This window comes from Carcharodon carcharias, chromosome 4 (assembly GCF_017639515.1).
Source record: "Carcharodon carcharias isolate sCarCar2 chromosome 4, sCarCar2.pri, whole genome shotgun sequence".
Taxonomy (NCBI): Eukaryota; Metazoa; Chordata; class Chondrichthyes; order Lamniformes; family Lamnidae; genus Carcharodon; species Carcharodon carcharias.
The window spans coordinates 122,795,455-122,822,390 of NC_054470.1; the positions used below are offsets into that span (position 1 = coordinate 122,795,455).

General features: G+C 42.3%; 1 protein-coding gene across 1 annotated transcript in view; it reads left to right on the plus strand.

The window, feature by feature from the left end:
* The window catches only part of LOC121276782 (ADAMTS-like protein 1), a 128,350-nt gene that overhangs the window by 77,847 nt on the left and 23,567 nt on the right, over positions 1 to 26,936 (plus strand). The window contains exons 4-8 of the mRNA XM_041185327.1: positions 8,965 to 9,023; positions 14,269 to 14,349; positions 17,370 to 17,568; positions 20,371 to 20,553; positions 21,504 to 21,638. Coding sequence (XP_041041261.1) covers positions 8,965 to 9,023; positions 14,269 to 14,349; positions 17,370 to 17,568; positions 20,371 to 20,553; positions 21,504 to 21,638 — 657 coding nt within the window. The remainder of the gene's footprint in view (positions 1 to 8,964; positions 9,024 to 14,268; positions 14,350 to 17,369; positions 17,569 to 20,370; positions 20,554 to 21,503; positions 21,639 to 26,936) is intronic.

Genomic DNA, 26,936 nt, shown 5'->3' on the forward strand with positions numbered 1-26,936 from the left:
TGGTTTATTCCCTTCCTACAATCCTCCTTCCTCACTGGGATATAATTTTGTTGTGAGTCATGAATAATTTTCTTAAACCTTGTTCATCAACCATTTTTTCTGCTAAACTCCTTTCTCAATACAACTCTACCCTCATTCCTTTCTAATTACCCTTATTTAAATTTAACAGATGTTTCCAAACTAAGTATCTCACCCTCAAACTGAATGCTAAATTCCACCATGTTATGATCACTGGGATCTTTTACTTTGCGATCATTTATTAAACACATCTCATTACACATTACCAGATCCAAAATAGCCTGATCTCTGGTTGGATCCACAACATATTGTTCTAGGAAACTGTTTTGAATACACTCCATGAATTCTTGCTCGTGGCTACCTCTGCCAATTTGATTTTCCCAATCTACATGGAGATTGAAGTCACCCATGATTAATGTACTGACTTTTTTACATGCCCTCATTATTTCCTGATTTATTCTCTGTCCTACAGCATAGCCACTGTTAGGGGGCCTATAGACTACTCCCACCAGTGTCTTCTTCCCCTTGTTATTTCTTACCTCCACCCATATGGATTCCACATTTTCTGATCCAAGATCATTTCTTGCTATCATACTTATTCCATCTCATGCTAACAAAGCTACCCCACCACCCTTTTCTTCCTTCCTGTCCTTTCAAAAAGTCACATGCCCCTGAATATTTAGTTTCCAGCTTGATCTCCTTGTAACCATGTCTCCGTCATGGCTAAAAGATCATACCCATTAATCTCTATTTGTGCCGTTAATTCATTTATTTTGTTCTGAATATTACATACATTTAAGAAAAGAACCATTAATTGTGCCTTTTTTCCCCTTTTGACCCTATTTGCTGCTGTTTTTATATGTTTCTACATTCTGTTCCTTCCCGTCACACACGTCATTACCTCAGTGGCTGCACTGCAATGCTGCCATATCCTTTTGCTTTGTAGACCTACTTATTGCCTCTCTATAACCAATATTTTTCAGCATTTTCTGTTTTTATTCAAATTTCCAGCATTCTGTCTTTCAGATGAGATGTTAAACTGAGGTCCCATCTGCTTGCTTGGGTGGATATAAAAGATCCATGGCATTATTTTGAAGAAGAGCAGGGGAGTTATCCCTGGCCAATATTTATCCCTCACAATCAACATCACAAAAAACACAGTGGGCAGAATTTTCTGCTTGTTGGGCGAACCCACGCCCGACCAGAACAAATGTAAAATGAGGCGCGATGATGTCGGGTGAGTGTCCTGACATCATTGCGCACTCGCACGATATTTCCATCAGCAGGCGCACGCTAGTAATTCAAAAGCCTATTAAGGCCATAAACAATCCAAATTGATTTAAATTTTTTGCTGCCCATCCAACCTTACAGTTGGCCTTTACATTTTTTGCAAAACCTCATTCACAGGCGGGATGAGATTTCGATCCATCATTTAAAAAATTTTTCTTTAATTCATACTCATTTCTAACATGCCCCTGCTCATGTGACAGAATCACATGAGGCGACATGTTTTTCAACACTTTATTTTCTATTTTCAAAACTGTTCATCTCTCTGAGGTAGCTCTGAGCCTCAGGGAGCTTTTCCAACGCAGGCACAAAGTTGTACACTCAGCCTTCTCCCCCGTCCCCAACCCCCAGCTCCACACAGGCCATGCCGAGCGTGCAGCACACATTTCACGTTGGGCAGGCCTTAATTGGCTCACCAACATAAAATCACAGTCCAGCCCCAATCGCAGGCAGTGGTCGGCTTCCTGACCACCCATGCCCACCCCTGCTGAGCCTGCCCGATGAGGGCAAAAATCTGCCCATCTTCTGGTCATTATCACATCACTGTTTGTGGGAGCTTGCTGTGCACATATTAGCTGCCATGTTTCACACATTACAGCAGTGATGGCTCAAAAAGTACTTCATTGGCTGGAAAGTACTTCAAGACACCCAGTCGCCATTAGAAGCGCTATAGAAATGCAAGTCTTTCTTTTGTGTTATTTGCGGTTTCTTTTATGTTAAAGAGAATTTTCCATGTTGTTTGAATTTATTCTCAAGAATTGAGCATCGTTGGCTAGACCAGCATTTATTGCCCATCCCTAATTGCCCCTTGAGAAGGTGGTGGTGAGCTGCCTTCTTGAATCACTGCAGTCCATTGGTGTAGGTACACCCATATGCTGTTAGGGAGGGAGTTCCAGGATTTTGACCAAGCGACAGTGAAGGAATGGTGATATATTTCCAAATCAGGATGGTGTGTGGCTTGACGAAGAACATGTAGTTGGTGATGTTCCCATGTGTCTGCAGTCCTAGTCCTTCTAAGTGATGGCGATCATGGGTTTGGAAGGTGCTGTCTAAGGAGCCTTGGTGAGTTCCTGCAGTGCATCTTGTAGATGATACACACTGCTGCTATTGTGTGTCAATGGTGGAGGGAGTGAATGTTTGCAGATGGGGTGCCAATCAAGCAGGGCTGCTTTGTCCTGGATGGTGTCAACTTCTTGAGAGTTGTGGGAGCTGCACTCACCCAGGCTAGTGGGGAGTATTCCATCACACTCCTGACTTGTGCCTTGTGTTTGACACTTCTTTTCACTGTGTTTCATGTTTTGAAACTGATGACAAGATGCACCCTGATTTCCTCCAACCATTTGGAAGCAGATTATTTACAGTTTTCATTGAGAATGGTGGCTATGTGCTATGTGACCAATACAAAATATCTTTGAAGTGGAATTTCATGATGGAAAATCTGACCTAACTGAGGAACATCAGTAAGCTTCAATATCTCCCTTTTTTGCATCAGAATTGTATGATAATTCAAGAGAATTAGAACATGGAGCAGTGTCATATTCTCTTTCCAATATCCCACTTCCTTGGGAAGCCACTTAGCCCCTGCTTGAAACGAGGAACTGAACAAGATAAATGAACATTCGAATTCGGAGCAGGAATAGGCCCTTCAGCTGCTCGAGCCTGCTCCGCTATTCAGTAAGACCATGGCCTCATTTCCATATTCCACCTATCCCTGATACTCTTAGATTCATGACTAACAAGGGAGTCAATATATCTTGGCCATAAAAATATTCCATGACCCTGCCTCCATAGCTGTCCAGGGAAGAGAGTTCCAAAGACTCTCATCCCTCAGAGAAAAAAATTTCTTTGCATCTCTGTCTTAAATGGAAAACCCCTTATTTTTAAATGGTGTTCTCTAGTTCTAGTCTCTCCCACATGGGGAAACATCCCTTCAGCATTCACCCCATCAAGTCCCCTCAGGATCTTACATGTTTCAATACAATCACCTCTCATTCTTCTAAACTCCAATGGATACAGGCCCAGCGTCTGTCCAGCTTTCCTCAGAAGATCATACTCACCCCCACCAACAACACCCCCTCCACCCCCCACATCCCTGGTCTCAGTTGAGTGAACCTTCTCTGAACTGCTTCTAATGCATTTATATCCTTTCTTAAATAAGGAGACCAAAATTGTACACAGTACTCCAGATGTGGCCTCACCAATGCCCTGTACAACTGTAGAAAAACATCCTGACTTTTATATTCCATTTCCCTTGCAATAAATGACAATATTCCATTTGACTTCCTAATCACTTGCTGCACCTCATACTAACATTTTGTGATTCAAGTACCATGATACCCTCTGTACCTCAGAGCTCTGTAATCTCTCTCCATTTAAATATTATGCTGTTTTTCTATTAAATGGACAAGTTCACATTTTCCCACATTATACTCCATCTGCCAATTTTTTGCCCACTCACTTAACCTATCTATGTCCCTTTGTAGATTCCTTATGTCCTCTTCACAGCTAGCTTTCCTACCTATCTTTGTGTCATCATCAAATTTAGCAACCAGGCATTCAGTCCCTTCATCCAAGTCATTTATATAAATTGTAACTAGTTGAGGCCCCAGCACTGATCCCTGTGGCATGCCACTCATTACTCATCACATCTTCCCAACCTGAAAATGAACCATTTATGCCTACTCTCTGTTTCCTGTTAGCTAGCCAGTTCCCTATCCATGCTAATACATTACCCCCTCTTATTTTGCATAGTAGTCTTTAATTTGGCACCTTGTCAAATGCCTTTTGGAAATCTAAGTAAAGCACATTCACAGGTTCCCCTTTATCGACGTTGCTTGTTACTTCCTCAAGGAACTCCAATAAATTAGTCAAACACAATTTCCCTTTCACAAAATTATGTTGACTCTTCTTGATTGCACTGAGATTTTCTAAGGGCCCCACTCTAACCTCATTAATAATAAATTCCAGCATTTTCTCTTTGACAGATGTCAAGCTAACTGGCCTGTAGTTATCTGCTTTCTGCCTCCTTTTCTTGAATAGAGGAACCACATTCTCTATTTTCCAATCTGATGGGACCTTTCCAGAATCTAGGGGATTTTCTACAATCTCTGCAGCCACTTCTTTTAAAACTCTAGGATGAAGTCCATCAGGACCTGTGGAATTGTCAGCTTTTAGCTCTAAAAATTTTCTTAGTACTTTTTCCCTGGTGATTGTAATTGTTTAAGTTCCTCCCTACCTTTCACCTCCTGATTCACAGTTATTTCTGGGATGCTATTAATATCCTCTACAGTGAAGACAGATGCAAAATATCTGTTCAATTCAATCACCATGTCCTTATTTTCCATTGTTAATTCCCCAGGCTCTGTCTCTAGAGGACCAACATGCATTTTACTTACTCTTTTCCTTTTTAAATAATTGTAGAATCTCTTACTATCTGTTTTTATATTTCTAGCTAGTTTTCTCTCGTACTCTAATTTCTTCCTCTTTATTAATCTTTTAGTCATTTTTTCTATTCTTCATACTCTGTCCAATCTTCTGACCTGCCATTTATCTTTGCAGAATTATATGCTTTTTCTTTCTATTTAATACTATCTTTCATTTCCTTAGTTAACCACAGATGGTGTATCTTTCACTTATAGAGTATTCCTTTCTCACTGGAATGTATCTTTTCTATGTATTCTGGAATATTTCCTTTAATGTCTGCCACTGCATCTTTGCTGACCTATCCCTTAACCTAATTTCCCAGTTCATTTTAGCTAGCTCTGTCTTCACACCCTCAGAATTGCCCTAATTTAAGTTTAAAACACTAGCCTTAGATCCATTCCTCTCTCCCTCAAACTGAATGTGAAATTCAATCATATCATGATCACTGCTATTAGGCTCACGTTCACTATGCGGTCATTCATTAATCCTGTCTCTGTGCACATTACCTGATCTAGTATATAGCCTGCTCTCTGATACTAGAATGTGCTGCTTGAAGAAACTGTCCCAAAAACACTCTGTGAACTCATCATCCAGGCTACCTTTGGCAGTCTGATTTGTCCAATCTATATGTAAATTTAAATCATCCATGATTATCACCATATCTTTCTCATTATTTACCCTATTATTTCTTCCTGTATACCCCATCCTACAGTGTGGTTACTGCTAGGGGCCTATAAATCACTCCCACAAGTAGCTTCTTACCTTTACTATTTCTCATCTCTACACAAACTGATTCTACATCTTGATCTCCAGAACTAAAGTCACCTCTCTCTATTGTACCAATGTCATTCTTAATTAACAGAGCTACCCTGCATCTTTTCCTAGCTTCCTGTCCTTCCTAAATGTCATGTACTTTTGAATATTCAGGTCCCAGTCTGTGTCATTTTGCAACCATGTCTCAGTAATGGTTATCAGATCATACATATTTATTTCTAGTTGAGCTGTCAATTCATCTGTTTTGCTATGAATGCTACATGCATTCAGATACAGAGCCTTCAACTCTGTCCTTTTGCCTTTTTTTGCGATCTCTTTTACATGTGCAGTTGCCTCCATGAACCATGGACATGCAAATGTTCACCCCCGCCCACACCTGATCCCATCCCCCATGCGAAAATGGTGGATGGGAGGCTGAAGGGCAGGTCTTCCAGAACTGAGGCTCCTGTGCCATTTTTCCTAAGGCACAGAGACTTTCCAACTCCACAAAAATTCAGGCCCAATTCTTTTCACAGTGCTTCAAATGTGATCTAATTAGGTTCTATACAAGCTTAACCAGCTTCTGTGTTCAACTCTATCCCTCTAGAAATCAACTTCAATGCTTGCTTTGTTTTTTGTGGTTTTGTCTGTGTTGCTACTTATAATGATTTGGGAATGTATCATTCATATGTTTTAAATTTGAAAAAGTTATTTTTCTTTCTGCTATAATAAAGTCTAGCCTTTCAAATGGGGCTTCTAACTGATTAATGTATAGCTGCTGCTAAAGAGGCAATTTCCTTGTTTCCTTGGCTGTTGTCATGTATATTTCAGGTTTTGTTTTAAATTGAAGATGCAGGAAATTACAAATAGATCCTTGCTTTAATCATGGAGTAAAACAGTTTCCTTTAGAAACTGGATAGTGATGATTCAACTAGTAGTGGACACAGTGTCAGCTCAATAGCAAAAAGCTGTGGTGTTCATAGCTACTGACTACTTTCCACCTTTTAACATTGATTTCATGTTTCTTCAGATTCAATTCTAAATAGATCAACATATTTGAAAGTAGCAAAAGATTGGTGAAAACTAGTTTGTGGCTTTTCAGAATTGGTTTAAAGAATACCAACTCCACCCTTCCCAAAAATATCAGATCTTTTCCAATGATTCACAAAGTTAAAAGAATAAGCCATTCCGAGGCCATGTAATCTTAATTCTGAAGTATTCCACACAAAAGAATATCTAATTTTCCTGAATTCTCTTCCTGTACTGTGAATTAACCAGACTTAACAGAGTCTGAGTGAAGGTTTTTCTCTACTTATGGTTATTTTTGAGTAAGTTTGTCAGAGGTTTCAATGGATTTGTTAAGTTCTATTAAGTACTGTGGATATGTTTACAAGTTGTTCTGACACAAGATGTACCTTTTAGGCCATCAAATATTTATAAATTGTAGTAAATGATGCATTTTAATTCATTAAAGCAAGTTATCATGTTGGTGACTTTGAAATCATTAATAATACTGACAAAAACGGGTCTAAACATTAAATTGTTAACAGCTAAATCTCACAGCAAATTGCTTTCATTTTGCAATGTGAATAGTGACCTTTCACACACTCTTTAACCTCCAATATATCATTTAAACCGTGGCAAACACATTGAAATTCCTGGAAATAAATCTCTTCATGAGATGAGCTTTGCAAAAGAAAACTGCAAATTTCTGAACTGACTTGCGAGTGCTGAAAATCAGGCAGGAATGTTCTCGGCTATCAATCATAACTTTTTCCATCAGTTTCACTCCCTATTTATTCACTAAATGAATGGTGGTTGTTCAGTGGCTTTCATTTTCAGCTTAATTATGAAGGTGAATGTCTTCAGCTTTCTCCCACTCTCCACTGGAAGTTCTGCAGAAAACCTGCTAATGTAAATATCTATGGAAATTACACAGGCTGAGTGGGGAAAATCCCTGTGTGAATTAACCCCCAGGTCACTCAAAGGGGATATTATAAGGAAAGGTTGAGCAGGTTGGATCTATACCCATTAGAGTTTAAAAGAATGAGAGGTGATCTTATAACACATGTAAGATTGTGGATGCTGATGAGAATGTTTCCTGTGATTGGGGAGTCCAGAACTAGGGACACAGTTTAAAAATTAGGGGTCTCCCATTAAGACTGAGATGAGAATTTTTTCCTCTCAGAGGGTCATTAGTGTGTGGAATTCTCTTCCACAGAGAGCAATGGAGGCTGGGTCATTGAATATATTCAAGGCAGCATCAGACAGATTTTTGATCGACAAAGGAGTCAAGAGTCATGAGAAGCAGACAGGAGAGTGCAATTGGTGCTGCCATCAGATCGGCCGTGATCTTTGGCAGAGCAGACCTGAGGGGCCATTTGGCCTACTCCTGCCATTGTGGGAATTTTAACTCTGTGGTGTGGAAGCAGCCTGGTGAGCAACTGGTGAGACTGATTTTTTTTAATTCATTCATGGATGTCACCAGCTCAGCCAGCATCTATTGCCCATTCTTTCTTTGATCAGAGGGCATTTAAGAGTCAGCCACATTGCTGTGGATCTGGAGTCATGTGTAGGCCAGACCAGGTATGGATGGCAGATTCCCTTCCCTAAAGGTCACTAGTGAACCCGATGGGAATTTACAACAATCAACAATGGTTTCACTTTTAATCCAGGTTTTTTATTGAATTCAAGTTTCATAATCTGCCATGGCGGGATTCGAACACAGGTCCCCAGAGCATTACCCAGTGAGAATACCATTACGCCACTATGATCAACTTCCCCATTAAATAGAGGAATGTTGAGTGGCCTAGGTCCTTCCACCAGGCTCTAGGTTAAGTGTCAGTGTGGACTAATAGGGTAATGGAATTCCAGGGCAGTCAGTGGCTTGTGATAGAGCTTTCTGGCCAGGGGAGACTTATACCTTCCCTGTTCACACTCGTGCTCTTCCTGATCCTCAAGGGAATCATTTACTGGTTATTGCTGCTGAAGTAGTTCCTACAAGTGTCTTTCTCTTCTGATTTAGGCTGGAATTAAAGTTTCATTGAGATATTTGTAGCCCTGTACCAGGCTCCCATTGGGTGCCTCATATGTCTGAAAAAAAAGCATTTTAAAATGGGACACGGCAGAGATAGAGTGTGAGTTTCATCCATTTCATTCTCACTGTCCAGCTGCTCAATCTCCATCAGGTGTGGGGTTGGTACAGTTTATGTGGCCTCACCAGCAATGAACATTTCAACAAACACAAAACTGTTAAATGTGATCATCAGAACCTATTTTATAAATCAGAGTTTAAATCTCTCTCTACATCCTTAAGGAAAATCTCAGTGTCAATCAAGTGGTGACACAATTGACCAATCAATTTTTGAAAAATTTGTGAGACATGATAACAATTCAGACCCAAATGGCTTAGGCATCCAGCAATCTACTGATACAATAGGATAGATTGCCTGTGTGTTAAAGTGGATCTTATACTCCTTACAGAACACACCTGGGCATCAACCATTGAAATGAGTGGGATTAAATTAGACAGCTTCTATAAGGTATGTGTGGTCCACCTAAGTGGGTTAGCCCCATGGGTGAAGACCCCATTGTATTGTTAGATTCTATATTGTTTTCAAAGCCAAGGCCAAAAACAAAAGCTGGCAGAAACTATGGAAAAGCTGATTTTGGACTTGAGAAAAGAACATCAGGGAAAAGTAATGGGAAGCTGCATTTAAAAATAGAACCACGGAAGAAAAGGGGAAATTAAGTTTAGGTAACTAAAGATGATGAATAAAGAAAGTACATTCTGCTTTTTCTTAAAAAGAGAGGCATTGCAGGAGCCCGGCTGCAGTAATTTAATATTAAAAAGAACAAATACTTTTAAACATACAAATGAAGATTTATGGAAAAGACAATTGCAGATAGCAAAAGAAACTTTTAGAAAAGGAATGAGGGAGCTTGATTAATTGCAAATGGATATAAACATTTTATAGCCATGTAAACATTGGAGAGAATGTTAGAGGAAGGCAGGGCCATGAAAGGAGTAAATTAAAGTGTTATCAGGATAGGGCAGATTGAACAGATCTTCAAATTAATTTCATAAAGGAGGAAGAGGGGCAAATTCTGTCCAAATGATGCATTTAGAAAGGAAAGCTGCGAAGAGGCAATATATATTAAGTGGTTCAATTTAAGGATATGCAGGTACAGAAAGGTGACAGAACAAGTTGATAAGGCTGTTAAAATATATGGCCTTATAAGTGAAGGCATAGAGTACAAAAGCAACAAAGTTGGGATAACCATTTACAAACCACTGGTTAGGCCCCAGATGGAGTGTTGTGTCAAATTCTAGCCACCACACTTTAAAAAGAACACCATGGACTTAGTGAAGGTGCAAAGGAGATTTATTAGACTGGTATCAGGGATGACGAACTTCAATTATGTGGAGACTCTCTGACTGTTCCCTTAGCACAGAGAAGGTTAAGGGGAGATTTAACAGAGATGTTCAAAAACATGAACGGTTTTGATAGAGTAAATAAGGAGAAATCTTCTTCCAGTGACAGGAGTCAGAACCAGAGGATGTGGATTTAAGATCTTTGGGAAAAAGCCAAGGGAATTAGTTTACACAGCAAGTTGCTGTGATCTGGAATGCGCTGCCTGAAAGGGTGATGGAAGCAGGAAATTAAATAAATACTTGAATTGAAGAATTTTCAGGCTAAAGGGAAAATGCAGGAGGACTACTTGGTTAGCTCTTTTAAAGAATCAGCACAGGCATGATGGGCTGAATAGCATCTTGCTGAATGGTTCTATGAAAGTCTAATGACTAATATGGTGAAACCATCAAGGAGATTTGGACTGGTTATGTAAGTATATACACAACTTAATAATAAATGTGTCCTGCAGAAATGGGAGAAATGAATATACACAAGACTTTTGGGCCAGACGGGGATGTAGGTTAGTGCTCTTAAAGAATTAGAGGAGGAAATAGATTGCTGTTTTTGCAGTGCTCCGTAAATATTGAAGTAGTGTTTGACTAATGGAGCATGGTAAATATCCCAACATTTATAAAAGGAGCAAAGCAAAACCCTGGCAATTACAAACTGCTTAAAATACACAGGGAGCAACATATTTCAGATCATTAAATGAGATATAGTAAGTAACAGCTAAAGAGCAGTGTAGCATAGGGAGTAATAAGAAATGCTGGGTCATGTCTTAAACCTACCAAAATTCTTTGAGGAGGTAACTAAGCTACTGAAGGAGGATAATCTGGTAGAGGTAGTTTACTTGGATTTTCAAAAGGTCTTGCGTACAGATAGCAGGAGAGGCTTAAGCATTTTGACACTGATGTTAAATTTATTAGATTGAGATCTGGTTTAACCAGGGAAGGAAAAAGCTAGAGACGAATGGAAAATGCTGTTCCTGAAACAATATTTATCAGTAACAGCATTGGAACATGGGGAGGTCATTCAGTTCCTCAATCCTGTTCCACCGGTCAGTTACCAGGACACCGGGGGTAACTCCCCTGCTCTTCTTCAAAATAGTATCATAGGGTCTTTTATATCCACCTGTAAATGGGCAGACATGGCCTCAGTTTAACATTCCATCTAAAAGAAGCCACCTGCAACAGTGTAGCACTTCCTCAGTATGGCACTGGAGTGTTGATTTTTGTGCTCGAACCCACAACCTTCTGACTCAGAAATACAAGTGCTACCCATAGGGCCGGTGCCTTGGTTAGTGCTGTAGAAATGAAAATGTGCCGTATAAGAGGCAGTTCTTGTTTTTTTATTCACACCAAATTTACAAAACAGCTGGTAATTTTACAATTAAATATTTAGCAAATAGAAATTTGACGGGAGGTTCAACTGAACAATTGATGAGCGTTATGGCTCCAACATCCACATGTTTCACTGTGGTAAGATGAGCTTTCGTAGACAGTTCTTACTCTGCATTAAAGGTAATATTGTAATGTCTGGAGGTCTCATCGCTTAGTGGTCAGTGTTCCTGCCTCTGAACTGGAAACTCCAGGATTAAGTCCCACTCCAGGGCTTGCTTACCATGGAAAAAGCATTCATGAGACATTTCAAACAGATTGATTACTAACCTTCCAAACCCTCCCCACTGTTCCTGCAGGGGAAAAAGTATGTGTGAAGATATGAAGCAAAATATTAATACTGGGTCAAAGCCTATTATAAATTAAGAGGTTAGTAATAATTAAAAGATTACACAATAGTGTAACAAATTTAGAAAGGATTCACTGTTTCTGGTAATAACAATTTACTTCAGTCGTTGAGCTTACTGTGGGTGTTTTTGTATTCATATTGATGGGAAGATGAGTTTTGTATACATTTTCTCAGGCCAGAACTCCTGATTGCTTATTTTCCCCTTGCAGAATTAAAATTCTTCCAGATCAGGCCTTGCAAATACTTATGCCAAATGAGTCTGATGTGGGAGTCTACACTTGCACTGCTACGAATCCAATTGGCTTAGATTCCTTGTCCACCAAAGTTGCCATAACAGGTTTGCTACAATTATAATCAATCATATGTCTTAGTTTCCTGAAGTAATTGACAATTTTATCAGTTTATGCAGTGACAATTTGTCATTTTCTAATGGGGCATAAAAGCTCATTGGCAACGATTTCAGTTGTCAGGTCAATTGAACCAGGATGGGAGTTGTAATCGAAGCATTAAACTACAGCTGCTGAAATTCTAGAAACTACAACTGTTAATATAAGTGGTGATATCTACATTAAATTCAATGTTTTGTTTGGAAAATGTAGTTCATCAATTAAAGTTTCCTCAATATTTAGTGATTACGTACCATACCATCTGCTTTGTTTTCTGTAGGGAAGCCAGTAATTAGGGTGTCCAAACATGACTTGGTGAATTTTAATTCGACATCTGTCAGGGTGAATGTGGGAAGTGTTGTGAAAGCCAGGTTGAGAGCCAATATCACAATCATGTGCCAAGTCAATGGTAAGACTGTCTTTAAATTTATACATATTGTTTCAAATGTTAATTAAACAAAGAATTATCTAGAAATGTTTAATGTATTTTAAAGTTTTAAGGGTAGAGCTTTCTCATGAATTGTACATTACAAGAAATTACCAAGTGGATCCAATGAACCTGTTCATAGCTCTTTAGCTAAACAGTATTTCTACCAAACACTAAACTGACTGTGGCTTGCAGCTCAGTAAGATATTCCTTCTGGATGGTGGTTAAATAGTATTATAAAAATGGGCTAACATGTCTGTACTGAAGTTCTGAGATTTCTAGGGGAGAAAATTGCTGCAGTTGCTTTTTATGTCAGAATTGCACTTGAATTAAGTTAAGCTTGTAGAAAAGTGAAGAAGTTACCCACACGACTCTCAAACCAGGCTGAGTACAGAAACTTTGAATGTCTACCCACTTTGTCTGAAGTATTCGCTTTTACTGAAACTGTTAGAAAAACGCACTTTCAGCTGTGGCGCTAAGAAAGGATTCTGCAAGCTGTCTTTGAGCTGTTTGTTTCCTACCCTTCAGTAAAGGAGCCCTTACCGTGGTATTGACTGTGGGTGTGCTCATATACGTGCACTAAAGGAGGAAGAATAGGAGGGAGGTATTCAGGATAAGGAGAAGACCAGCTAGAGGAGTCTATAGATCATGATGCTGACTCCATGGTGTCTCAGAAAAGATCCATTTCAGGGACATTGGGTGGGATATTCCAGCCTGGCCCATGGCAGGCATCATGGTGGGTGGGGAGCAAAAAATATCATGAGATCAGAAAAATAAGTTTACCGCTGTCAATGGCGGCTGCCTTTCCCAACATGGCACATCAGATTCCAGAAGCCTGTTAGGATTGTAGTGCTGGATGGGTCACTGAAGAGGAGCATCAGACCCCCCTCAAATAATCTCATTTCCTGAATGAACATTTACCCTCATATTTATTCCAAAGAATGTAGTATTAGAGTGCAATGAATGAGGGTCCCAGCACCTGGGCTGAAAGCAGCACATCCAAGCACCTGGCCAAAGCAATGTCATAACAGTCGGCCATGTTGGGAGGGGCCCACATCAGCCATCATTTCGGTGTGATTAGTTTCCAACACAGGAACAAAGCCCGTGAACCCACATTCACTGATGAGCCATTGACAGAAAGAGGACCCTCGGAGACTAACGCTGACACTTGTCACTTCCTCACTGATACTGCAGAGAGGAGACCATCAGGAAGACGGAGGCTGGATTTATCACAACCTGCAATACCGCTTACAGGCAGGAGAGGAGGAGGAGAAGATGCGACAGAGGCACCTGGATTGCCAAAGGGAGGAGCAATACCCTCAAGACCAAGGGGCAGCAGGGACCCCTCCAGACACTGGGGATGAGACCCACAGACACATCGTGAGTAGGTGCCTTGCAAGAAGTCGTGTGTCTTATCTGCAGATGAGCGAGAGACAGTGTCACTGACAGCTCCGCATGTCTGGGGATCTGGCTACTCATATTTGCCACATTCTCCAGGAATTGGTGCCATGGGACTGGGAGGCCATCCGTTGCCCATGGCTCTGAGAGACAGCCATTCTAAACCTCCATGCCAGTGGCTCTTTCCAGGACTCCACTGGGGACCTCTGTGGGATCTTTCAAGAGTCGATGCACAAATGCATTCGTGAGGTAACAGATGCCCTTTTTGCCAAAGCTCACAATTACATCAACTCCAACAGAGATCAAGCAAGCCAGGACACCAGAGCACTGGGCTTTGCTGAGATTTACAGATTCCCACAGGGTGCAGGGTGCCATCAACTGCACTCATGTGGCTATAAAATCTCCCTGATAACAGGCACTCCAATACAAAAACCGGAAAGGTTTCCACTTGCGCAATGGACAGCTGGTCTGTGACCATGAGAAACTGATCCTGCAGGTTTGCACCAGACACCCAGGAAGCATCCATGACTCACACATCTTGAGCAGATCCCAGACATCTTCAAGGGACCACACAGGATCCAGGGCTGGCTCCTTGGTGACAAAGGGTAACTGCCCATGTAGCAGTCACAGAATCCTGCAGAGAGAAGGTATAACAAAGCTCATGGCACTAGCAGCACATTGGTGGAGCACACCATTGAGATCCTAAAGATGCGATTCTGATGTGCAGACAGATCTGGTGGAGCACTCTAGTACACTCCCCAGAGAGTCTCATGGATCATTGTGGTTTGCTGTGCGCTGCACAACCTGGTGCTGCAAAGTGGGGAGGACTTGCCAGATGATGAGATGATGATGAGGAGGACCTTGAAGGGGATGAGGGCATTGAGTTGGAGAAAGCCGAGGCTGCAGGAGAAGAGGCCATAGCACAGGCCAATGAGGCAGGTCTGCACACGAGACCCTCGTAGCCACCAGATTTCATGAGGAGGGTGACGAGATGCAGTGAGTACCCTCTTGGACAAGTGCCCTCCATCAATGGCCCACATGAACACCAGTGTTGCTATTCATCCCATTTCACTCATGCACTTCAAAATAAGAGTGAATAGATACACATTAGGTGCACATTGTCCTGATCCTATGAAGATGATGAAGCCCCAGCAGGGTGTGTCCTTGCTGAGATGAGGTGTTAACTGGAGGAGGAAGTCCCAGCATCAGACATCAGAAGTTCCTGTCTCTTCAAGCGTCTCTCCAGCATCCCATTCACAATGGCAGCCTACAATAGCCAGGAACTGTTCCACTGTCCTCAATGGGCTCGTAGTTTTATGCCTTCAATCTGAGAAAGCAGCTCAAGGAGATCCATCTCCAGCAATGGGACAACGCATTCTATGTAACATCGATGGTGACACTGATCAGTGACACTTGGCCAAGGCAGCCGGGGATGGAGCAGGTCTGCCTCTATTCTGAGATGACTCAATCCTCTGTGTCACTTTCTTCTCTATCACATTAACATCTGGCACTCTCAGTTAGGGATATTGGCCTGCTTTTATCCTCACTTTACTATGCATGTGGATCACCTGAACATACAAACATACGACATAGGAGTAGAAGTAGGCCATTCGGCCCCTCAAGCCTGCTACGCCACTCAATAAGATTATGGCTGATTTGTTTGTGTTTTGAGTTCTACATTCCCATCTACCCCCGCTAATCTTCGATTCCTTTGCCTAACAAAAGTCTACCTAACTCCACCTTGAAGATGACAATGTTCAAACACTTGCTTCCAGACATTGAGATGTTTCCTCTTTAAGACACACATTGTTCCCTCCTGCCCAGCCCTGGTCTTTGCGAATTCCTAAATTCTCAGACACCAGGAGGTCCTCAAGGTGACGAGTCATTGCTAACAAAGAGCAGATTCAACTTCAGTACATCCTCACTCCTATCCCACTGCTCCCCTCAACATTGTCTAAAGTTATGATATGCACTTCCAGAGCTTGCTGAAAGGCTGTGCTGACTGCCAAACATCACCATTTTCAATTAGCATCACTTGTCTCGGCGAGTGTTTAGGTGATGGGATCAATAGCGCTGCATCCCAACATTGCAATGCCAGCCTTGTGGCTGCAAACAGACAATTACAGATGGAAAACCATTCAAGGTTGTAAGATTGAGCATCAGGGCAAGAATGTGGCTGAAAGGGGCAGAGTTTCAGCACGTTGAGGTGGCAGGGTGCCCCACTTATTAGTGAGCTCAGCAGATGTACACTCAGAAAGTTGGAAATGAGGTTGACAGACAGCAGTGCACACAAGCTCTAAGTATGGGCTCAGAGATTGAAAACCCTGCTGGATGACAGAGAGCACATGGAGTTCCAGGATATATGACCCTTCTACATGTGTAAACATGTCTCTCCTTGTTCACCACACCTTCACCTTTCAAGAATGAAGACGAAATAGGAGAACACCTCTGCCTCAATCTTACACAGTCAAGAATAAACAGGACATGACCCTGCAAAGCATGTGAACGAGGTTCCTCCCACAAACACACTTAACTTTAAGGTCGAGACATCACTGATGTTGAGAATGATTTGTAAAAGGGGGCACACACTGTGGTATTATGGAAGCACACTACATAGAAGAGAGACCAATGATAGTGGCATCTGCAATGGGTAAGGGGAGGGACCATGGATGACAGCAACACAGCTCATCATAAAAAACGGAGATGTGAAATAGCTGTGATTCTATTTACATGTTGTTACTGTTGTGCTCCTTAATGTTTTTAACTTTCCTAACCTTACTGCTACATCTGGGTGCTTGCCTGACATCGGCAGCAGAGTTGTGACCGACCCCCTCACCTCCAGCCTGAGAGCGACCAACCCCTCTCCCCGGATTCACTGGGAGTGACCGCCGAGTCCTCCCCCGGACTCACTGGGAGTGACTGCCGAATCCTCCCCCGGAATCACTGGGAGTGACTGCCCTCTCCCCCGGACTCACTGGGAGTGACCACTCCCCTCTCCCCCAGACTCACAAGGAGTGAGCGGCCCCCTCTCCCCTGGACTCACAGGGAGTGACCGCCCCCCTCTCCCCCGGACTCACTGGGAGTGACCGCCCCTCTCCCCCGGACTCACTGGGAGTGACCGTCCCCCTGTCCCCCGGACTCACAGGGAGTGACCACCCCCCTCTCACCCAGACTCACTAGGAGTTACCACCCTCCTCTCCCCAAGACTCATTGGGAGTGACCGCCACCCTCTTCCCCAGACTCACTGGGAGTCACCGTCCCCTCTCTGTGTATCTGGCCTAAGTTCCTGCCCTGAGCTGGTGATGGACACATTTGCAACAGCGGACATCAGCACATTGGAAATTTAAACTTCCCGGGTAATTTCCACACATGTGAGTGCATCAGGGTCTCCGCAAGATCCCAACGTCCATCTCCCAATTTGCATCCAATCGATGCAGCCGTTTATCTCCCAGTATATGTCCAATCTCTGATTGGCTGTTTGGAAAACATTAAAAAACCGTTCTGATTTTTGTAAAGACTCTGCTACCCTCCTGGTGGAACCACGTGTGCATGGAAATGGGCATCAAATTGGAATTAACGGCCTGGATCTTCCTCAAAGCGGCAATCAACATCGAACTGCCACTCCGCTTGAACTTTTCCATGCCTGGACATTGCTCCACATTTCTTGCTGGGTCTCCTGAGCCCGACTGCCCCCGAAATGCAGAATGCAGTGTCCGTTAGAGAACTCCATCGTAAGGCTGTAGAGTCAGGGGAAGACAAGACACGACCCAATTTATGGCACTAGCTGCCATATGGTAAATTCAAATCTCCAGTGTGAATGTCAATGAGTGAATGGGTAGGTGGGTTAAATAAGTGGGTTTGGTGGCAGGTGGGTTGGGAGAGATAGTCGGGTCAGGGACTGGACAGGTTGGATCGTGAGGCAGGGCCATCAGGAGGTTCATCAGGGGGGTCGGGGGGTAGTTACATATGAACAAGGGGCAGGAGTAGGCCATTCAGCCCCTTGAGCCTGCTGCATTATTTAATAAGATCATGGCTGATCTGATAGGAACCTGAGATCTGCATCCTGCCTACCTCTGATAACCTATCACCCCCTTGCTTACCAAGAATCTATCCACCTCTGCCGTAAAAATATTCAAAGACTCTGCTTCCACCACCTTTTCAGAAAGAGAGTTCCATAGATTCACGACCCTCTGAAAGAAAAAAAAAATTGTTTTAAATGGGGGATCAGTTCTGTTGTTACCCAGGGGTTAGCCTAGAATTTTTCTGTTTAACGTTTCTTGGGTAACTATTCAGGTGGGTCCCACAGTACTGTCCGAAGTCTCCGACTGTAACTTAGAGTTGGAGACATTTGCTGAGGATCCCTGGGAGCAGGGGAAGTGCCCTTCATAAGTTCAAACTTCCCGGGTAATTCCCAAGGAGGTCAGTTCATCGGGACTTCCGCAGGGTCCTGACACACATCTTGGATCATACATCTGGTCCCTGACAATCTGGAGACTGAAAGATCTGGGTCATTGTGGCACAAAATTGCATTTTAAACATAATTCATCTGTTAATCATTTGCAAAATATCCCAGGGCAAAGAACTTTAATATCCAGATTGTACTTTTGAAAGATATTTTATGGATTAATTTTTAATTTATTGATATTATATCAGAAAGGTGTGTTTTTTTGTTACAGATTTTCTTTGGGAACAGTACATTGTTATATATGATATTTTATGACATACCTAGTTTAAGGGTATGTTATCCATGGTGCAGAATGACAAGTTTGCCATGTAGTGTAATGGGCTGACTGGCGAGGTAGCCAAGTGGCTTATATGAGGAAAAGCGACCATTTTCATTTGCACTTGTCTACAGAGACATGTGCTAATGAGCTCTTGTAGTGCTGCCATAGCTGTGTAAGTTACTAGGCTTGCACAGAGTCCATGTAATGTAGAAGGTATGAGGCATGAGTCATTCTCAAGCAGGCTTTGAAAATTTGTAGCCAGAGTACATAATGAGGAAAAGTCTTGGGATGAACACAGTCAAGGAAACCAAAATGATATACAAATCAAGTGCTTAAATGTTATAATTTCAACAAATTGTGTGATGTATAGAACCATAGGCATTTACAGCAAGGAGGAGGACAGTCAGCCCATTATAACTGCTGGTTTCTTGCTAAGACAATCCAAAAGAAAAACAGTTGCCCCACTCCCTGAGTCACATTGATGTATTCTGTTACAGTGCTGCTTTGGGTTGATGGATGGCACCTAATATCTAAACTGTAACTTCTTCCAAGCAATTCTCTTGTTGAAGGAGCTAGCTGCAGGGTTTCATTGTTGGGATAGGAATGGTCCTGCCCTTTTTTGGGGCTTGCACAGCAATGGTCCCTTATTATGTGAATCAGCCACATTGGGTAGTACCTGACTGGTGGTATCTACTTGCAGCTCTCTGCCTGTGTCTCCATGTACTCCACATGAGCTGGTCTATTAATTGCATACTTTCTCCCTCTGCCGTATTTTACATTAAGCAGGAAGTTGCTCTTGGGAAACTCAGCTTCATGAATTGAGCTCTAATTCATTATACTTTGCAACCAGGAGTTGCTGATGTCCAGATGTGCAGAGCTGCTGCTGTGAATTCATGTCATCTACCCGTTCCATTTACTAATACCTCAAGGGCTCATAGGAGAAGCAGCTTATACACTTGAGTGCACCTATTTCTGTAAATACATCCAATACAGACCATTCTATTCTGACTGGCTGGAGAACCAATGTTAGAATCTTTTAGAAATCACACCTCCAACAAGGAAAACAAATCATTTTTAAAATGCGAAACTGAATGTTACTGGATTCCATGTTTGTCTGTGCTCTGGACCATAGCTGTTTCAGTTCCGAGGGCAGGGTGTGTAATCCCTACGGTATTATTCCTTAGAAATCTTAAAAAATGCTGAACATTTGTAACCTTCAGGAATTGAAATGTTATTGAAACCCTCAAATGGTTAATGAATGAAGTTTTTGAAAGCACCTTTATTTATAGATATGCGTAAATTTATAATTGTTAATGTTCAATTTCTTGCCTTGTAATAATACTGACTGTACAAACTTTAAAGAACAGAGAAAAATATGGTCTTAAAGTTCTAGAAGGAATAGCAAACTAATCATGAGATGCAGAAACAGATGCATTGACCTGACTGGCCAGTACAGTCTTAGTTTCAGTTTCTTTGCAGTAAATTGCCTGATCAGGTGCTGAAAATAACTCGCAAGTTAGCACCACAATTATATGTGGAGTAAATAGCGAGATAAATGAGCTCAGAAAGGTCAAGAAAGGAATTATGGCAAGTCATTCATTTGCCACATGAGGAAATACAAGCCGATGAATGCAGATGGATCTGATTTAATTTACTACTTAGAGCTGGCTTTACATTTGATCACTTAACATATTCTACAATTTGTGAATGCAGCAAAATGTCTTTGTTTTATCCTCCTAAAAATTTTAAAAAGTTATATTTATTTTGATTCTTCACGGCTTATTGTTTTACAGGTGTTCCTGAGCCTACAGTCAGCTGGACAAAATACCAGGGTTCACTTGATGGGAATGTTCTGCTTTTCCAGAATGGATCTCTCTCAATAATTAATGCCAATTTAGCAAATCAGGGATTATACTCTTGTCATGCATCAAACACTCTTGGCCAAGTGATGGCAACAACAAATCTGCTATTACACGGTAAGAAAATGCATTCGTTCAGGACATTACATTTTACTCATTAATCAGCAATCACCAGAGATTTCTAATGATTAGGAATAGTACTGATGGAGGGCAGCATTCAGCATTGTCATTGCTCTCCATTATTTCTCTGCCTTCAAGCATTTCATTTCCACTATCAGCTCATTCCTGTGGTTTCTTTTAATTGATAACTCCTCCTCTCCTTAAAGTGATCATGGGTAGCCTGTCTCAAAATGTAAATATTGATTTTTGTGTCAGATTTTGTCTGAGTGTTCCCCTGGGCTCCACAAAAATGCTCCAGCTCGCTTCTCCTCCCCTTCCCACCCCACCTCACCAACCTCACTATCCCCCACCCCCATCTTTTTCTTCTTCCTCCCTACCCTCTCTTCCTTCATCAGTCCTGCTGTCTGCTCTCCTTTGCAGCCCCCCATCCTTCCCATCTTCTTCCCCACACTACCAGTGCTACCCTCTCTGTGTCCCCCTTCCTCTTCCTTCCTGCACGAACCCTGTCCCCATTGCCCTGCTTCTCCCGCTTTCTTCCATTCTGTTCTCACTTTGCACTTGCTGCTAGTCTCCTTGTCTAATTAATTTGATGTTAACATGAGGTCAAAGTATGAGGTCAAAGTAATGATGAAAATTGTACAATACACTACTCTCAGCCCTTTATGTGGTTTTGTCTTTGTGGCAGTTGGTCATATTTTTTGATGTAATTTCCATGGCTCTTGTGGCAGTTTGATGATGAGGAAATCAGTTTGAGTAAACACTGTAGACTGTGCTGCAGTTTCTCAATGAGTTTGTGATCTTATTGTAAGGTGTATGGATGCAATTTTCAAATTCCTATGTGATGGGTATCACAGTTCAGTGACCTCATGCCAAATCTCACTAGCTGTTTAAATATCTTATTTTCTACCAATCTTTCAGTAAAACACATTCTATTCAATACATTACAGATCCCCCAAGAGTCTCACTCGAATTGAAGGACTTGCTCCAACAGTTTGCACTCACTGGGTCTGAAGCTTACACAATATTTGCTACTATTCCTGGAATTAAAGAAGTGTTGAGTTCTGGAAGCAGTGTTCTGGTTGGTAAGCGGTGTATTTTATGGACTGAGTCATTCTTTATATAAAGTGCACATAAACTCCAGTCCTTCATAACAATTGTTATCATTCACGCTCAGGCAAAATGGGAAGGAGGGTAGTAACAGAGACTGTGATCAGAAACAGATGACTGGGTGAGGGCTTGTTTCTGTAACCAGAGCAGAGCCAGCAAGTGAAGACATTCATTACTATATCATTATTCCAGTACAGAGAAGAATGTCAGAATGTCAGGCTTTTAAAATACTGTTAACCTGGAAAGTGTTTGGGAAATATCACCTCATTAAGGAGATTGAAAATTTAAAATAAATGGGTTTCAAAGAAGAGCCATTGGACTTGAAATGTTAACTCTGTTTCTCTCTCCACAGATGCTGCCAGACCTGCTGAGTTTTTCCAGCATTTCCTGCTTTTATTTTGTCTTGTGATGCTGAAAGATAGCACATATAGAATGTTGTGATGTTTGAAACTAGATAGAGCTCCTGTCTGTGAGAAATACAACCCTTGCATTTCTATCAAGCATAAAGCGGTAAGGTGCTTCATATATAGTTAATTAAATGTGGTTGTTACGTAGGAAAACATAGCAACACACATTTTTATAGAATCATAAAGCACAGAAGGAGGCCACTCAGCTCATTGTATCTGTGTCGGTTCTTTGAAAGATCTCTCTGATCAGTGCCAACAATCTTTCCCAACAAAATCTCACAAACAGATACGGATGAATAACCAATCAAATCTGCTTTTGGGTCTTATTGCCTGAGGAAGAAATGACAGTCCACACATTGGGAGGACTCTTTGCACTTTTTCCAATAGTGCCATAGGATCTTTAACATCTCATTCAAAGAAGAGAACCTCTCTCAGTGCTACACTGGAATTTTTACCCTGGATTATACACTTCAAACCCTGAACAAACAACCTTCATTCCCAGAGGAAAGAGTACAACCAACTGTCAGAATAACGGGGCCAACATTCCACTGACTCCATTCAGTCAAAGGAAGTCACTTGACTCAATGAGACTCTAACCACATCCCACATTATTGGAGGAGGGGTTTATTAAGACAGTTAGAAAGCAGAATTAGCAAATGCTCCCCAGAGAGTCTCATAATATTGGTGAAGTGCCCAGGTCAGTCCTACGGAGCAGAGAGGGCATGAAAATGTCCAACACCAGAGAAGCCACCAGGCCATCTGTTTGAGGTAGCTATGCCCCTCTGGAATAAATTCACTTTTCCTTCGGGCAGTTTGAGGTGCATGTGTGTGTGTTCTGGTGTGTGTGTTCTGCTCTGCTCAAAGAGAAAAGTGAAAGTAAGACTTGATTATATAGGACACTTCCCTTCTAGTGATATCATGTTGCTATCCCTTAAATGCATATTTCAACAGAGACAGAGTCCCAGAGAAACTGTCGTCAGTCTGCTCCAGCATTTAGACCAGTGCATTATATGTTGGAGAGGTGAAGATGGATATTTATATGAATTTTGTTTTTAGTAGTAGTCACTTGGTAGCACAGAACTTGAGTATTACTGAAAAAAGAGACATGCTGTTGAAACTTTTCGTCTTGAATTGTAAGGGCTGATACAAGAATGCCAAATTTCTAAGGAAGCAACAGTTTATACTGCATAAGAAAAGTGTGCAGATTGGTTGGCAAGTCGACTCTGGTCGAGGCATTGCCATGGAGAATGCACCAGGGAATTTTGTTCCCTTCGCTTTTATTTAATTTTAAAAAGGCATAGCACCTGAATATGTTCCCATTGGCTAATTGCAATAGGCAGAATGCTAATCGTACTCAACCTGCTCGTGCCTGCAAAACTTAGAACATAATGTTTAATGTTAGATGTGATTCTGGAATTAGACAGCACTTGCTGAATAATCCTGAATGTGTTAAGAATCATGCAATCAATTTAAGATTATCAGTCGCGCTCACAGTGTGGCTCACTTACACGTGCTAGAGGCTCATATTCATATGCAGGCAAAAGGAACATGTCAACGCTTCAACCAATCTGATCCGACTTAACAGCCAATCTGTATCTTTTTCTCATGTCCAATTGTACAGCCATTCCTATTGCTTCAATAAATTTTGTTTTCCTGCTATTCCCCAAGTTACTGTCCTGTCAATTCTAGATTTTTTCCATGACATGTTGAGAGTGATAAGAACTGTACCACTGCACACATGCTAGGTACTGATTTTTGTTTCTCACATTCGCTGAGCTGCTTTAACTCATGTCCTCTCACTGGATACAATGGTTACTTTGTCCCCATATATACACTTTGAAGCCATCCCAAAGCTTTCTTGGGAAACATATCATTTCCACTCAGCTGCACAAAGGAATGGTAATTAACTCTCCTCCATTTTCTGGACTTTTCTCAGAACCTATACAAAGTGCCAAACCATGCACATCGGACACTGTGATATTAGTTGCTTTGTTCCTGCATTGAAACAATTCCTTGGCCAGGCACACACAATGTACACACAAAGATCCAAAATGGGATTACAAACAAAATCTATAAAGCAGCCGTGTGACTACACAGATCAGGCTTGAGGGGCCTATGGCCCACCTGCTGCTCCTATTTCATGAGTTCATCCTGAAGACGTTGCTAACTGTAGAAAGACCTATTGGATTAGAGGCAAACACAACTTGGTACCAAATGAGGTGTCAAACCGAACCTAAAGAACCATTACTCTTATCCAATAAAAGTGAAAAAGTAATGTCCTTGGCTACTGGGAACAATATCTGGGAAATGAGAGTCAGCAAGGTATCAGAAGGGGAGATTCTGCCTGATCAGCTTCCTCTAAGGAAAGAGAATCTCAAGTGGTTGTTCAGAAGATAAATTATACAACATGCTGAAACTTGCAGAAAGTCTTAAATAAAGTTCTGCATGGACGGCCATTGCACAGTCTGAAAGCCCTGGTTATAATTAGGTGAAACCTGGAGATGTATTTTTTTTAAATTCATTCACAGGATGTGGGCTTCGCTGGCTGGGCCAGCATTTATTGCCCATCCCTAGCTGCCCCTTGAGAAGGTGGCCTTCTTGAACCGCTGCAGTCCATGTGGTGTAGGTACACCCATGGTGCTGTTAGGGAGGGAGTTCCAGGATTTTGATCCAGCGACAGTGGAGGAACGACGATATATTTCCAAGTCAGGATGGTGTGTGGCTTGGAGGGGAACATCCAGGTGGTGGTGTTCCCATGTGTCTGCTGCCCTTGTCCTTCTAGATGGTGGAGGTCGCAGATTTGGAAGGTATTGTCTAAGAAACCTTGGTGAATTCCTGTATCTTGTAGTTGGTACACACTACTGCCACTGTGCATTGGTGGTGGAGGGAGTGAATGTTTGCAGATGTGGTGCCAATCAAGCAGGGCTGCTTTGTCCTGGATGATGTCAAGCTTCTTGAGTGTTGTTGGAGCTGCACTCATCCACAGAATCACAGAATCTTTACAGTGCAGAAGGAGGCCGTTTGGCCCATCAGGTCTGCACAAGGAAGTGCGGAGCATTCCATCACACCCCTGACTTGTGCATTGTAGATGGTGGACAGGCTTTGGGGAGTCAGGAGGTGAGTTACTCTCTGCAGGATTCCTGACCTCTGACCTGCTGTTGTAGCCACAGTATGTATAGGGCTGGTCCAGTTCAGTTTCTGGTCAATGTACCAGTATGTTGATAGTGGGGGATTTAGTGATGGTGATGCCATTGAAAATCAAGGGGCGATGGTTAGACTCTCTCTTGTTGGAGATGGTCATTGCCTGGCACTTGTGTGGTGCAAACGTTACTTGCCACTTGTCAGCCCAAGCCTGGACATTGTCTGGGTCTTGCTGCATTTGGACATGGGCTGCTTCAGTATCTGAGGAGTCGCGAGTGGTGCTGAACATTGTGCAATCTTCAGTGAACATCCCCACTTCTGACCTTATGATGGAAGGAAGGTCATCGATGAAGCAACTGAAGATGGTTGGGCCTAGGACACTATCCTGAGGAACTCCTGCAGTGATGTTCTGGAGCTGAGGTGACTGACCTCCAACAACCACAAACACATTCCTTTGTGCTAGATATGTGATATCCATGCTAGATATCCAACCAGTGGAGAGTTTTCCCCCTGATTCCCATTGACTCCAGTTTTGCTTGGGCTCATTGATACCACGCTCAGTCAAATGCTGCCTTGATGTGAAGGGCAGTCACTCTCACCTCACCTATGGAGTTCAGCTCTTTTGTCCATGTTTGAACCAAGGCTGTAATGAGGTTTGGAGCTGTGTGGCCCTGGCGGAACCCAAACTGGGTATCAGTGAGCAGGTTATTGCTAAGCAAGTGCCGCTTGTTAGCACTGTTGATGACTTCTTCCATCACTTTACTGATGACTGAGAGTAGACTGATGGGGTGTAATTGGCCGGGTTGGAGTTGTCCTGCTTTTTATGTACAGGACATATTTAGGCAATTTTTCACAAAGCCAGTGTTGTAGCTGCACTGAACAGCTTGGCTAGGGGCACGGCAAGTTATGGTACACAAGTCTTCAGTACTATTGCCGTAATATTGTCAGGGCCCATAGCCTTTGCAGTATCCAGTGCCTTCAGCCATTTCTTGATATCACATGGAGTGAATTGAATTGGCTGAAGACTGGCATCTGTAATGCTGGGGACCCCTGAGAATAGCAAGATGGATCATTCACTTGGCACTTCTGGCTGAACATTGTCGCAAATGCTTCACCCTTATCTTTTGCACTGATGTGCTGGGATCCTCCATCATTGAGGTTGGGGATATTTGTGGGGCCTCCTCCTCCAGTGAGTTGTTTAATTGTCCACCACCAGTCACAACTAGATGTGGCAGGCCTGTAGAGCTTAGATCTGGTCCGTTGGTTGTGGGATTGCTTGGCTCTGTCTATCACTTGCTGCTTATGCTGTTTGGCACACAAGTAGTCTTGTGTTATAACTTCACCAGGTTGACACTTCATTGTTTGGTATGCCTGGTGCTGCTCCTGGCATGCCCTCCTGCACTCTTCATGGAACCAGGATAGCTTGATAGTAATGGGACAGCGCAGGAGATGCTGGTCTATAAAATTACAGATTGTGTTCAAGTACAATTCTGCTGCTACTGATGGCCCACAGTGCCTCATGGATGCCCAGTCTTGAGTTGCTAGATCTGTTCGAAGTCTATCCCATTTAGCACGGTGGTAGTGCCACACAACACGATGGAGGGTATCCTCAATGCGAAGGTGGGATTTCATCTCCATAATGACTGTGCAGTGGTCACTCCTACCAATATTGTCATGGACAGATGCATCTGTAGCAGGCAGGTTGGTGAGGATGAGGTCAAGTAT